The 13,656-nt window shown below is 45.1% G+C and overlaps 1 protein-coding gene across 12 annotated transcripts in view; it reads left to right on the forward strand.

Moving 5' to 3' along the window:
• The window catches only part of IKZF1 (IKAROS family zinc finger 1), a 133,703-nt gene that overhangs the window by 41,804 nt on the left and 78,243 nt on the right, over positions 1-13,656 (forward strand). For all 12 annotated transcript variants that reach the window (XM_070767427.1, XM_070767418.1, XM_070767419.1 and 9 more), the window contains exon 3: positions 9,796-9,915. In XM_070767427.1, the coding sequence (XP_070623528.1) occupies positions 9,796-9,915 (120 nt within the window). The remainder of the gene's footprint in view (positions 1-9,795; positions 9,916-13,656) is intronic.

The following is a 13,656-nucleotide window of genomic DNA, read 5'->3' on the forward strand; positions in this document are numbered from 1 at the left end:
TGATAATCTTCCCTAATCTATAAACCCCACAGCCAATCCCAGTGTAATAATCGTCCCTAATCTGTGTGTCACTGTCATATCAGTGCAATGATCTTCCCTATTTTAATTATTTTTTCTGCTAAATGCAGTGCCATAATCTTCCCTAATCTGTATATTATTCCTAACTCAAAATATCTTCCATTATCAAACTCAGTGTGATAATCTTCAATAATCTATTCATTTTAACTCTTCGTTGTTTCATCTGTCTTTCCTTATGATGCCTAACATAATTAGTGCTAGCTATTATCCCATATTAATCCTACTTCTGTTATTATAGCTCTCCTCCCTTTCCTTTTCCCCCTTCTTCCCCCTTTGTTTACCACCATAAATCAAATAAGCAATTTATGATTCAATCAATCAGAATAATAAAAAAAAGAAAGAAGAGAACAGAGAAGAAAAACAAAAAAAAAGATCATCCAAAAATAATCATAATCATTATCAAATATCTCACCTATATTATGGGCAATGATCAAAGCTATTTTCAATTTTGTTAATTTATAAGCCATTAAATTTTCTCCTCTTATGTAATTCTTTCATTTTACACTTTATATCACTTGCTTATATATGTATTTATTATGTATTTTCATTAGTAAACTCCGAATAAGATTAAAATGTTAATAAATCCCATTCATTATGTATACTCAATTCTTTTTATAATTTATAACTTTATGAGAGAAAAGTGAAAAAGAAAGTGCTAATATCTTTTAGTAACTTCTAGATATTCTTACAAGTATTTAATTCTTAAAAGTATTTAATTTCAATTTATATTATTCAAAGTCCAAATGTAATTTCAGTCAAATCAATCAGTCCAATTAGATCAAATCAATTCAAATCAGTTCAATTCAGTTCAAATAATTTCATCTTGAACATTATCTTCCTCCCATGCATTAGCTGGTCCATCTTCTCACAGCAAGAATACTGTCTTTAAACATATAGCAAACTGCTATATTTCCTCTGGCCACATGATGTCGCTAGGTGATCAATTTTCCAAGTTTTCTCTGAATAGTTCTTTTATAGTTCCTTCCGGTTTTAGTGACTTGTTCTTCAGTTTATAGAAGAAAAGAAAGATAAGAATCCAAAACAGAAGTTTAAAATTCCAAATTCCAAAAGGTGAATTTCAAAGAAAACCAATTAGGTATTTGGGAAAAATCAAATGATGGGCAATTCGCTACTTTTCAAAGCTTCCGCTGAAATGCCACACTGCACATATAGCTGCCTTCTTCAATCTCAGGCCATTTTAACCCCGTCCAGCAACCAAGCAAGAAACAAAAGTCTAAAATCCCATTCAGGCACTCTCCGCTTACCACCATAGGCAGGAAATCCCTTCTTCCCCTCTGCAGGTAACTTCTCAAATTCTCTTTCAAGATGGAATCATTCAGCTACTATCCTGGCATTGCGTAGTCTCCGCAGTTGTGCTGGAACAGGCATGGCTGCCTGTCCAGCTTCACCACAGCCGATGTGAGACAAGCCAGTTCACCCAGCGGGGCATGCTGGCCCCTGCCAGGCCCCTGGTAGTGTCCCATGCATCACTCTCCCTGCAAGAGAGATCTGGTCTGGTCCAAAAGGACCAGAACCCCAGGCAATGGGACTTGGGGACATTCCCAGAAGACAGGGAAATATCCCCAGTGCTGCAGCCATGAGACCCCATCCCCCATAGATTGGCCATCTTGAAAAGGATGGCTTTAAACAGTCAGTTACATCTTGTCACCCTGCCAATGATCAGTTCAGTTCAAACTTCAGTTGTTGTTGTTGTTATTATTATTATTATTATTATTATTATTAATTGGATTTGTATGCTGCCCCTCTCCGCAGACTCGTTCTAGTGACTCACTCTTAAAAGGTCTCAATTCCATGCATTCCTTCAGGCTTCGTCCCACCTTCATTACCAGTATAAAATTGGTGTGTCAGGGCTGACAGGAAAAGAGGCAGACTCAGTGGTGAACAGCAACAGCAAACCTTTATCTTAGCAACCTAGAACAGAACAAAGAACTGGCTGCTTTACAGTTCTTATTATACTGGAATTGTCAAACTCTGAACTAATGATAGGGCTCTATTTGCTGGAGAGACGGAGTAACGACACGGACACCAGAGCTGGATTTAAAATTGGGTCATTTTTATTAACATAAATTTGCATAATTTATTCAAATAATATTGCATAAATTTGCATAAACAACTATGACCCGGAACTGGACCTGCAGGGTCAAACAAATACTTCCGGGGCGGAAATGACGTATGCCAGCAAACATTCCTGGGCAACTCATGGGCGTATCTCGATGCAAGGTCCAGGTGAGGGCCAGGCCGTCACCTGTGACCTTTTCTGCCATGCTGTGCATGAGGGGGGTCCCACCGGCTAACCCGAATCGGGGAATTAAAGGTGCAGGACCCAAAGACAGGTTCCCCCCAGCTGCTCAGGCAGAAACTCCCTCCATGAGCTTGCAGAGAACCTGTCAATCATCCCCAAAGATGCCCAAGGGAGAACGCGCGGTTGCTAAACCACCCAATTTTCCGCCCCTAACCTGCCACAGGAGCGGGGGTCAGATCTCTATCTTGGCCCCCCGACTCCCCCCTCTAGCTGCGCCAGCTCACGCAGAGACCGCTGCAGGTCCTGTAAGAAGATGGCGTTCCCCTGGTCAGACAGGTGAACGCCATCATTACGGTAGAGCCATGGCTTATCTATTGATATAAGGGGATGAGGTATTACCACTCCACCCATTTCTCTAACCGTTTTCCCCATAGCCCTATTCACTCGTCTCCTAGCCCGGTGAATGGCCCTAAGGGAAGAGGCATCCCTCCACACAATCCTAGGTAATATGTCTGACCACACCACCTGCGTGGCGGGCCAGACCTCACGAAGCCTTCGCAGGTCTTCGCGTGCCTGGATGAGCAGCGCCAGGCCTCCCAGCATGCACAGGTCATTGCCACCTAAGTGCAATACCAGCCACCTGGGTGCGGCCACAAGACGCTGCCCACTCAGACCCCTTTGGGCGCGACTCCAGGAGCCGCCCCCCATATTGCCGGGCGCAGCGCAATGCTGACCGCCCAGCAACGCCGGTAGGAGACCCTCCCACCGCATACCTCTCCGGCCCATCCAGGTAACGTTGACCCACCGCCCCAGGGACAGGTGGGTCCCGATGGCGCTCCTGGCTGCCGCGCGGCCGGCCCAGAAAATCATGCTGTGGCCACACAGCAGCGCCGTCGGTTTCGTGTTAGCCTGGGGACCTGCAAGAGGACACAGACACAGAGAGGTTACCTAGCCTAAGCCCTGCCTGGGATCCTCAGCGGGCCTAACATACCCCAAATATGCCGCTGACCGCCAGCGGCCGATCTCCCGAATCCGATGGGCCGGGAAACCAGAAAGTGCCGCACTAGTGGCGGCGCCGATACGGAACGAATGCGTTCCATAACCGGCGGGATCCATGCCCACCTGGGCCATCGCCCTAGATACTAAAGCCCAGAATTGGAAACGGGTCAGAGGGGTACCGTCACAATGCCTAAACAGGTACCCCTGACCTGACCCCCTCATACCACAATAAAGCCGTAGGGCGGCCACCGGACACACCGACTGGTCGGTGGCCGCACTAAGTTGTAAGGCAACCCCTCTGTGCAGCTGATCCGTTTTAGACCTTCTCACTACAAGGGACACCCCCCCTTGCCTAAAGGTCAGATCAGCGAACTGGAAGGCCCGGAGCGAAGTGTCAGCCTGAGACGAAGCCATGGCCTCGCTGACCCGAAGGGCCCCAAAGAACATGACACAAGCCGCTGCCCTGAAAAGACGGGCCTCGTACAATGAGGAACACAGACTGCCAAAAACCACGTTGATTGATGACAGCTGCTCCACCGTCAGGGGCTGACGAGTGTCACCTGGGGCCCCCGCTTGCTCCCTAAGCCAGCCCTCCAGCATCTTCCGGATGCGAAAGTCACCCGAAAGATCTGCAACCCCCCCCGCCTTGGACAGAAAGGCGAGGCCGGCTAACCGGGACCGGATCGTCCTAACTGACAGGCCACGCCGCCTAAGTTGGACGCAAAACTCGGCCAAATGCTCTACAGGGACAGGCCAACTAAGCTGGTACCCCCTGCCCTGCCTGAACTCCCCAAACTCCTTACCTGCACGCTGGTATGCCCTGAGGGTGCCGGGCGCTACAGACAAGGAGATTGCCCGGGATGCCTCGCTTCTCCACCACTCTGAATCCCTCCCAGACTCCAGAGGTGGCTGGGGAACGCTTCTGGCAGTTCTCGGGCCCACGGGGCCAGGGTCCGAAACCTGGACAACTGACCACGGGACAAGGCATCAGCAACCCCGTTATCTAACCCGGGGACATGCTTAGCCAAAAACAATGCGTTTAGAGACAAGGACCTGTGCACAAAATGGCGGACAAGCCGCATGACCCTGTCGCTCTTTGAGGACAGGGCATTCACTACATGGACAACCGCTAGGTTGTCACACCAAAAGTGCACAGTCTTGTCCCTAAACTGCTCCCCCCAGAGCTCTAAGGCCACTATTAAGGGGAAGAGCTCCAGGAACGTAAGGTCCTTAACCAACGAGGTGGCACTCCATTCCGGAGGCCATACCGACCAGCACCACTGGTCACCTAACACTACCCCGAAACCACAAGTCCCCGCGGCGTCAGAGCAGAGCTGCAACTCAGCTTCCAACAGAAGCTCGTGCCTCCAGAAAGACAACCCGTTAAATCTGTCCAAAAAATCCCGCCACACGCCGAGGTCAGCCCTGACCCCGGCGCAAAGGCGGGTACGATGATGGGGCAAACGGAGCCCCTTCATCGCATCATACAACCTCCTGGAAAAAGCCCTTCCAGGAACAACTACCCGACAGGCAAAATTAAGAATGCCTGCCAGTTCCTGAAGCTGCCGTAGGGTCACCTTCCGGCAGCCCAGGACCTCATCAAGCTTCCGCCTGATCTTTGCCAACTTCTCTAGGGGCAATCTGGAAGATTGCTCCTCTGAGTCCAATTCAATACCCAGAAAGGTAATCCTGGTGGCGGGGCCTTCGGTCTTCTCAGAGGCTAAAGGCACCCCTAATTGAGCACAAAGGGCTTCGAAGTCCCGCATCAAAGCAAAACATTGCTCCGAATGCGCAGGCCCCGCCAAAAGGAAATCGTCAAGGTAGTGAACGACCGTACCCAGGCCACTTTGCCTCCTGAGCGCCCACTCCAAGAAGGTGCTAAAACTCTCGAAAAGAGAGCACGAGACAGAGCACCCCATGGGCAAAGCTCTGTCCACGTAATAGCCCCCCTCGAAATGGAAGCCCAACAGCTCAAAGTCATCCGGGTGTATGGGGAGGAGCCGGAATGCCGACTTAATGTCGCATTTACCCATAAGGGCTCCCACCCCACACTTCCTAACCATAGTCACGGCTGCATCAAAGGATGCATACCGGACTGAACACAACTCGTCAGGAATGAAATCATTCACTGACTCCCCTTTTGGAAAAGACAAATGGTGAATCAACCTAAATTCACCACTCGCCTTTTTGGGGACCACACCTAAGGGAGACACACGAAGATTCGGGAAGGGTGGCTCCGCAAAGGGCCCCAGGACCCTGCCTTCGGCAACCTCCTTCCCAATCTTCTCCCTAACAATGTCTTCATGACCAACAACCGACCTAAGGTTGTCAGACATGAAGGCCTTCCTAACACCCTGATAAGGGATCCTAAATCCCTCTGCGAAACCTAGCAAGAGAGCGGCCGCTCTCGAGCGAGGGTGGTAGTCGCCCAACCAACCCTCGAGCACCCCTAAATTAATTGGGCTGGGCCCCTTTTCCCCCAGCAGGTGGGGGAGGCTTTGGGGGACCCGAGCCTTTCTTTTCAATCCCCTTCTTGGGGCGGGGGCACACGGCTGCGGAATGGTTTCCCCCACAACTTCCGCAGGCGTGACGAAACCTGCAAATGGGGCGAAAACACGCCCCCTTTGCAGCGAACTCGTGACATATTAAAGAGGCAACCTTACTAACGGCACCCGCCACGGCCTTGGCCGGCGCGGGCGTCGCAGGCTCCTCCTCCATAAAATGACCGCTATCGGTCCTATCACAGCCCTCCTTCCCTGACATATGAGTGGCCTGGAACCACAGGTCCGGAACCACCATATCCCAAGGCAAGTAGGGGTCATGGGCAATACGCATACGGAAGCCTTTATCATAGTGCCTCCATATGGTCCCCCCATACTCGAAATGGGCCCTCGCTATTAGGTCGATGTACTTCAGCAAGGCACCGGCCCTCCCCGGCTGCCTCTGAATGACCACCGACGCAAAGGTCAGAAATGCATACAGCCACGAGCTGAAGCATTTCGTGACCTTTGTCTTTTTCACTTTCTCCCCAGGGACAACCTCCTTATCTTGCTTAGGGACCTCCCTGTTCAAGATGGAGAACAAATCAACGTACTCCCCCCGCCAGATTGCCTCCTTAACTGACGGGTGCAGATGGTACCCTAAAGGTGTGGCGGGCAACCCACAAGGGATGGCCCCAGGCTTGATGCTGGCGAACGGGTCCCACACCGTGGTGGCCCCCGAGCCCAGCACCCCAAGCCCCGGTGGATACATGAATGGGACCGGTGGCATAATGGCCGGTGGAGGAGGAATCCAACCCCCCACCCCCGCCCCAGGTGGGACAGGCACCCCCAGCGCCCCCACTGGCGGAGCTGGCGGGGACCAAACCTGACCACAGGTGCCTGCAGCAGCCCCCGTGAAACTGTTGCCACCCCCCATAGCTGGCGGGATGAACCCGGGACCCTGTATGGGCAGGAGCGGGGATGTGCCTGTATGTGGTGCAACCTCACCTGCCCCGTAAGGGGTAGAAGACATCCACGGTGGGCCCATTCTGGATGGGCCCGGGAACGATGGCCATTGCCCCGGCTGGGCCATCTGTCCAGCGTGGCCCGTCTGACCGATGCTGCCCGCCTGTCCGGTGCCCGCCATCTGTCCTTCTTGGGCCACTTGCCCTGCTGGGGCCGACTCCTCTTCGGGGTCTGCGCCCCATGCTGCGGTGGCAGCCGAGGAAAGCCCCTCCGGGCCTGCCCCCGACCGCCACCTCTCCAACTCGTCGAGCCGCTCCAGTACCCTGGCCCAGGAGAGAGAAGGGGACACCGCGGGTTGAGGGACTGTGGGTGGAAACCCAACCACCCCCCCCACCGGGATCCCCCCCGGGGGCCCCTCTGCCGCCGCCCGAGCCCGGGCAGACGGCCTGGCAGCCCTCCTAGGCCGCACCACAGGTTGGGCCGGGAGGGCCTTAGCTGGCCGCTTCTTAGGGGCCATTACAGAAAAACTAAATCTATTTTTTACAAAAAAGGGGGTAAAGCAGAGAAAAGCCACCAACGAACCCTGCCCTGCGTTGGCAAAGGCCTGCCTGGAGCCGCAGGCCTCCGCAGAAAAACCCCTACAGGAGGCTAATCCCACCTCCCCTCGGGCCACAAGGCCCGACACTAGGCCTTTATCCCAGGCCTCGAACCCCCCAGGAAACACCGCAAGCCCACGGGGCCTCCCAGAAGGCAGCACCACCCACCACCCCCAAGGGCAATGAGGCTCCAAACCGGAGCGGAGTCCAGCCGATGCTGGCTCCGCTATCACTGAAAGGCTCTTCGCTTGCCAAAAGGCCACAAAATGGCGCCTCGCACGAGGTCGCCACCTAAAATGGCCGCCGGAGCAGACGAACGAACGTCTGCTCAGGAGCTTGGTCCGGGCGAAAAGGAAGAGCCCCGGGCCTGCTCGCCCTTATATAGGGCAAGCAGGCCCCGCCCGGACCAATCAGGGCCTGGCCAATCAGGCCCCGAATCTCCCGAGCGAAGTCTCGCATCGCGAGACTTCGCCCGGGATCCAAGATGGCGGCCGCCATGAGGGACCGTGTCTCCCGGTCCCTCCAGCAAAGCCTGCCTGCCGGGTAAGTCCGGCGCTGCCCTTTCTGGCTTGCTGGCTGCTTGCATCATAGTCAATCAGGTTCAACTAGCAGCCGGTGTGATGCTAATTGTAAAAGGACTTAACAATAGTATATTATAAGATACGTTTCATAAATACATTACAAGTGTTTAGACTAGCTTGTTCAGACAACTCTATTCTATTGCCCCTTTTGAAAAATGAAGGCTAATGATACTAGAAAGGAGCTATCATACTTGGGCTGCAAAAAATCTGCAGGTTGCTAGATGTAAGCAAGGAAAAGTTGGTCTGCTAGTACCCAAAACGTATCATATCATACTTCTCTGTTTTTTTGTGTGTGTTCTGTCTTTTTTACAGAGTGAAATCAAGGTGTTTTGTTACTATTAGCAAGAAATGTTGATTTTTTTTTTACCATGCCATTTAGGGATCAAATGATTATTTACAGCCAAAATCTAGTATTTTTAATTGAAGTACTGTCAGTTGGATAACAAAAAACAGACTTGTCAAACTAGCCTTCTGGGGCTTTATCTTGGCTAGACGTATTGTTAGATGTGACTTGAATATGATGTGCCAAGCTGAGATGGCACGGCAATAGCACGTGTGGCACTGCCAGAAAACTAGCCTCATAGTTTTGTATAAGAAAATTTATGTAATTAAACAGAGTAAACAAAATGCATGGAGAAGATTTGAAACATATATTTGGAACTGGTTTCTATCAAGCAGCAAAGAAATACATTTGGGACTCGGATGTCTAGTTGTCATTTAAATAGTTGGTCCCAGTGCTTACTTCTTTGTTTGCAATTGCACAGCCAGTTCCAATTATTATTCTTAACATGCTTCTTGAAAATAAAATGAATAACTATTTCCCTCATATTTCCACTTTGAAAATCTTCTGCTATAAAATGTGAGTGTGATTAAATATCTATTAAAATTGCCACACAACTCTGACTTATCTGAGTATAACAATTTAAACAATGTTAAGGCATGAAATATAAATACCAAACACTCTTTGGTGCTCAGGAGAAGAGCCAATATGTAGCACATTAAACAAAATGTATTTATGTACTTGGTAATATATTTCAAAAAGAAAGTTTTGCTGAGTAATACCCAAACTAGAAGAACAAATTCTATTTATTTTATTTATTTACTATTAAAGCAGAATTTAGGAATAGACAGCAGCGAACTAGTATTTGCTTTAATGTTAAAGCTATTTACACAAAAGTCAATGTCTTGTAATTATTACAGTATAAGTGGTTAAAAAGTGCATGTTATATGTGCATTGTACCAAAAATATATTTCAGCTGCTTATGTGCATAAGAGGTAGGAATATCAATGTGGAGAAGAATGTGCGCTTCTCTTATCTTTCCTTTTTAACATTTCCTTTCAATAAATAGAGGATTAATATATGAATGTGGAATCAAAATAGAAATCAATTCAGAAAGATATTCCAAATTCTCCACAATCTGTTTCTCCTTATTCAGCTGTCTGATATATTAACTTTGTTGCTTTTAGAGCCCTACAAATCAATATGAAAAGTTGATCATTACTACAACTTTGGTTGTTTTCAATAGAATTTAATTGAAAATAGCCTGACTTCAATTCAGTGTGTTAAAAGAATTGAAAATTATAATAAAATTAGTTGCATTGTGACTTGATACAAAATTAGAGAGCAGCATATACCTACTAAACTTTAGGGTTTAGGCTTTGTTCAATTAAAAATCTGTTTTTAATTTTAAAATTCTTGCTAAATAAAAGCCAACATCATGATTTGCCTTGTTTTTTATGATCTTGAAATCATAAATAGTATCTGTATCTTATTTGAAAAGAAATAAACAGAGAACTTTCCTAACTTGGTGGGGTTGCTCTTTTATTATCAGGGAAAGAAAGTCCTCCTGTAAGCGATCCTCCAGATGACATTGATGAGCCTATGCCTGTACCAGAAGATCTTTCAACTAGCACAGGAGGATTGCCAAATTCTAGAAATGAAAGAATTTTGGGTAAGGTGGTTGATACATTGGGTGATTCTGCTCTGTCATGCATAAGATGTTTCACTTATACTTGGAAGAAAGACATTTATGTCTGAACTCTCATGTTTGACAGCTTCTTTTTCATGTTTCTTTTCTGTCTTAAATGTAAAAAATAAAGTTCAAAAGTTAATATTTAAAGTAAATATCAGGAAACACTATTTTTTTTTATAAAAAAAATCTGTTCAGTTTTTCCAAAATGATGTCATAATGAAAAACTAAATATATAAAAGCATGGATTACAGGGGGAAAGGATTGGAAGACATACAACTTTAAGATTTGTGGACTTTTAAGTCCCAGAATTCTAGAAGTTAAAGTCCATAAGTCTTAAAGCTAACTTGGCTTATGCTTTAAAAAATAACATCTTTAATTTAAATAGAGAGAGTACCTGGAATACTTATCTGTATTGCCAAGTCATATAAGTTTTGGTCTTCAGTTAATGGATTGAAACTCACGGTTGGCTTCACTCATTGATGCTTTTTCTATTGTTTGCATTTTTTTTTTAAAAGAAGACAGATGAAAGAAAAATGATAGATGGAATGGGGAGAGAACAGTCAAAAGATTGCATTAGAGGAGGATGAAAGAGAGAAAAAAGAGATGGGAAAAACTACTCATGATTAATTTTAATTATAAGCACCTAAGGTAAAAAACATGTATAGAGGCTACTTATCTAAATCCATGTTATGGTTTTCTTTCTCTATTTGTGTCCAAAATAAGAGTATATCCATATTTTTTAAAAGATAGCTAAGTATTCAGCTAGTATACACATACCTCTATGTAATTTGATATGTGTGTATTTGTCTCCAGTGCATAAGCTCAAAATGTACATCTACTGTACGTGTAAGCACTATTGATACACCATGTCTATATGTGTACAGGTAACCCTCTGCTTAAGATTAACAACTCTGAATTTAGTTATGCAGAAGCCTAAACTTCAATTATTTGTTGTTTAGCTGGCCACAGAAATCAGACCAAAACCCCTTTTAACTTGAGCTCAATCATGTTATTGAGGGGAAAATGGCAAAGTCAGACAAGGCAAGCTTGACAGGCATAAATTTGTGTGAAAACCACTGTTGTCCAGATAGCTGAATCCCATTTATTACCTGATGCTCATAAAGAGAATTGCATGTCATTCCTTTATTGAAATAACTTGTCTGGCTTCCCATTTGTTTTCCAGGTAAAAAGCCAGAATAGTTTAGAGCACGGGTCTCCAACCTTGGCAACTTTAAGATTTGTGGACTTTCAAGTCCCAGAATTCTAGAAGTTAAAGTCCACAAGTCTTAAAGTTATCAAGGTTGGAGACCCTGGTTTAGAGTCAAAATAAAACCACTTTGTCACCTATAAATCTCCCAAAATTTGGGTGGTGTTCTAATGTGTCCTCAATCTGCCTGATATTGATCCTGTTCAGACCGAGGATGGCACCTTTCTAGTGGCTGCATTTAGACTCTGAAGTTTCTGTCTAGGGTAGCCTGTCTTAGCTGTACAAACAGTACTTAATCCTTAATGGCTATTCAAAGTTATAATGGCACTGGAAAAAACCTAACTTTCAAACAGTCCTTTCATGAATGTTATAGTATCTTTGCTATTACATGATTAAAAATTGGATGCTTGGCAACCAGCGGATATGATGGTTGCAATGCCACATACGTTGGTCAGATGATCACCATTTGACCTTGCTGGGGGTCTTCCAACAAACAAAGTCAATGGGTGGAGCTGGATGTGCTTAATGACTGCATGACTTACATAACAACTGTAATATAAAGACCATAAAATTGGGGAAAACCCATTTAATGACCATATCGCTTAGCAATGGAAGTTGCAAGTTCCTGTTGCAATTGTGGTTGTAAGTTGAGACTACCTGTAGCAACATTTCCATAGGCCTTTAAAATAAATTAAATAACAAAGATGTGGGGATCCTCTACATTTTATTTTAAATATTGCTATGTTTTGGTTGAATCTGCAAACTACCACTTTACACTATACTTTATAAAGAACAGTGGATAGCAGATATGGGTAACATATAATGTGTGTGTGTACTTACATATTTACACAAATTTTCCCAGGTTTCCTAAAACACAATTATGCAAATAATTCCTTATGACAGTGTTATGGCCATATTGGGAGATTTCCTGCTTTGCTACATGTGAATGTGTATGTGTCTATGAACTAATTAGTGTGGTTTCTTCCCACTCTATGTTTCTTTTGATTCCAAGATGTTCTGCCGGCATGTCCCAACCGCCCGTAATTACAGGGTAATTAGTCCAAAAAGACACACACCACATGATAGAAGGAAAACCAAAAGTCTTTATCAACAGAAAAGCAGAAAAAACTCACTTTTTAAATGTCAAAGGGATTTTCTTACACACAAGGCACAGGTTAAATGCAATTCAAATCCAACAGCAAAACCACGATTTATGAATCAGATAAACATTTATTTATGTATTTATTTATGTATTTATTTATGTATTTATTTATGTATTTATTTATGTATTTATTTATGTATTTATTTATTTATTATTTACTTACTTACTTACTTACTTTACTTACTTACTTACTTACTTACTTACTTACTTACTTACTTACTTACTTATTTATTGTTAGAGTTGGAAGGGACCACTTCCACAAGGCTAAACCAGCACACTGCTCTTTTTATCTATAGCTCTAATTACAGCAGCCCCACCCAACCACAGGTGGCCTCAATTTTTTCCTGTAATAATCCTTCAGTTGTTCTCTCCTATGCATCACTCTACGCATGTGTGGGTCCATCATACGTTCTTATTCAGAATCCAGGGATGATAAGGATGATTGATCTCCTCCTGGGATGTCTGACAAACTCCCCTCTTCCCTGCTACTCATGCTTCCTTCATCAGAGGAGTCTTCGTCGGGAGATTCTATCAGGAGCAAAACAGGCCTGTGGCATGTGGATGTTTTCCCCACCTCCACATTCCTTGGGGCAGGAGCAGGGCCAGAGCCAATCACAACACAAGATAAGTAGAAAAGAGATAAGACAAAACTTTTTATCATGACAGTTGCAGCACAGCCATGAGGAAACATTCTTACACAGCAAATATAATGTATAAAGTTGCTAATGTCTATAAACTAATTATCTCAGAGGAATAAGCAGAACTAATGCATAAGTGAATTAAAAGTTTGGGAATTCCTTTTATCACTCTTTTGTAGAATAGTAGTTTGGGATTTAAACAATTTTATCTCCTCAGATTTTACAAATAAATCTGTCATCACAAATAACCAGAATTATATTTTAAATATAGTGAATACTACCATTGGTAGGTGAAGTTTACCAATTGTTCAATATTTTTATTTAGTTTACTCAAAGATTATATCTGGAAAAGAACTAAATGTTCTTCCACAACATATACCTTGGCCAATAAGATGGAATGATGACATCAGCAAGTATTGTGGGCCAATTCAATCAAAATAGAGCTGGAAGGTGTTCTGCCGGGCTCTCTGATAGGAGCCTCCCAAAAATTCAAGGGTACAAATTTCAGACACACACACGTTTGAAAATTCAAAACAATGTTCTTTATCACAAAATTCAAAATAAACAAAGCACTGTTTTTGTATTGCAAAGTGCACTTTTCCCAAAACAACTGGGTAGTCTGTACAATTTCCCTTAAGCAGTCATTAATTCTTGTTCAGAATCCAAAGATGATACAGATGATTGATCTCCTCCTGAGCTGTCTGCCAAACTCC

The sequence above is a fragment of the Erythrolamprus reginae genome, chromosome Z, assembly GCF_031021105.1.
Source record: "Erythrolamprus reginae isolate rEryReg1 chromosome Z, rEryReg1.hap1, whole genome shotgun sequence".
NCBI classification, from domain to species: Eukaryota; Metazoa; Chordata; class Lepidosauria; order Squamata; family Dipsadidae; genus Erythrolamprus; species Erythrolamprus reginae.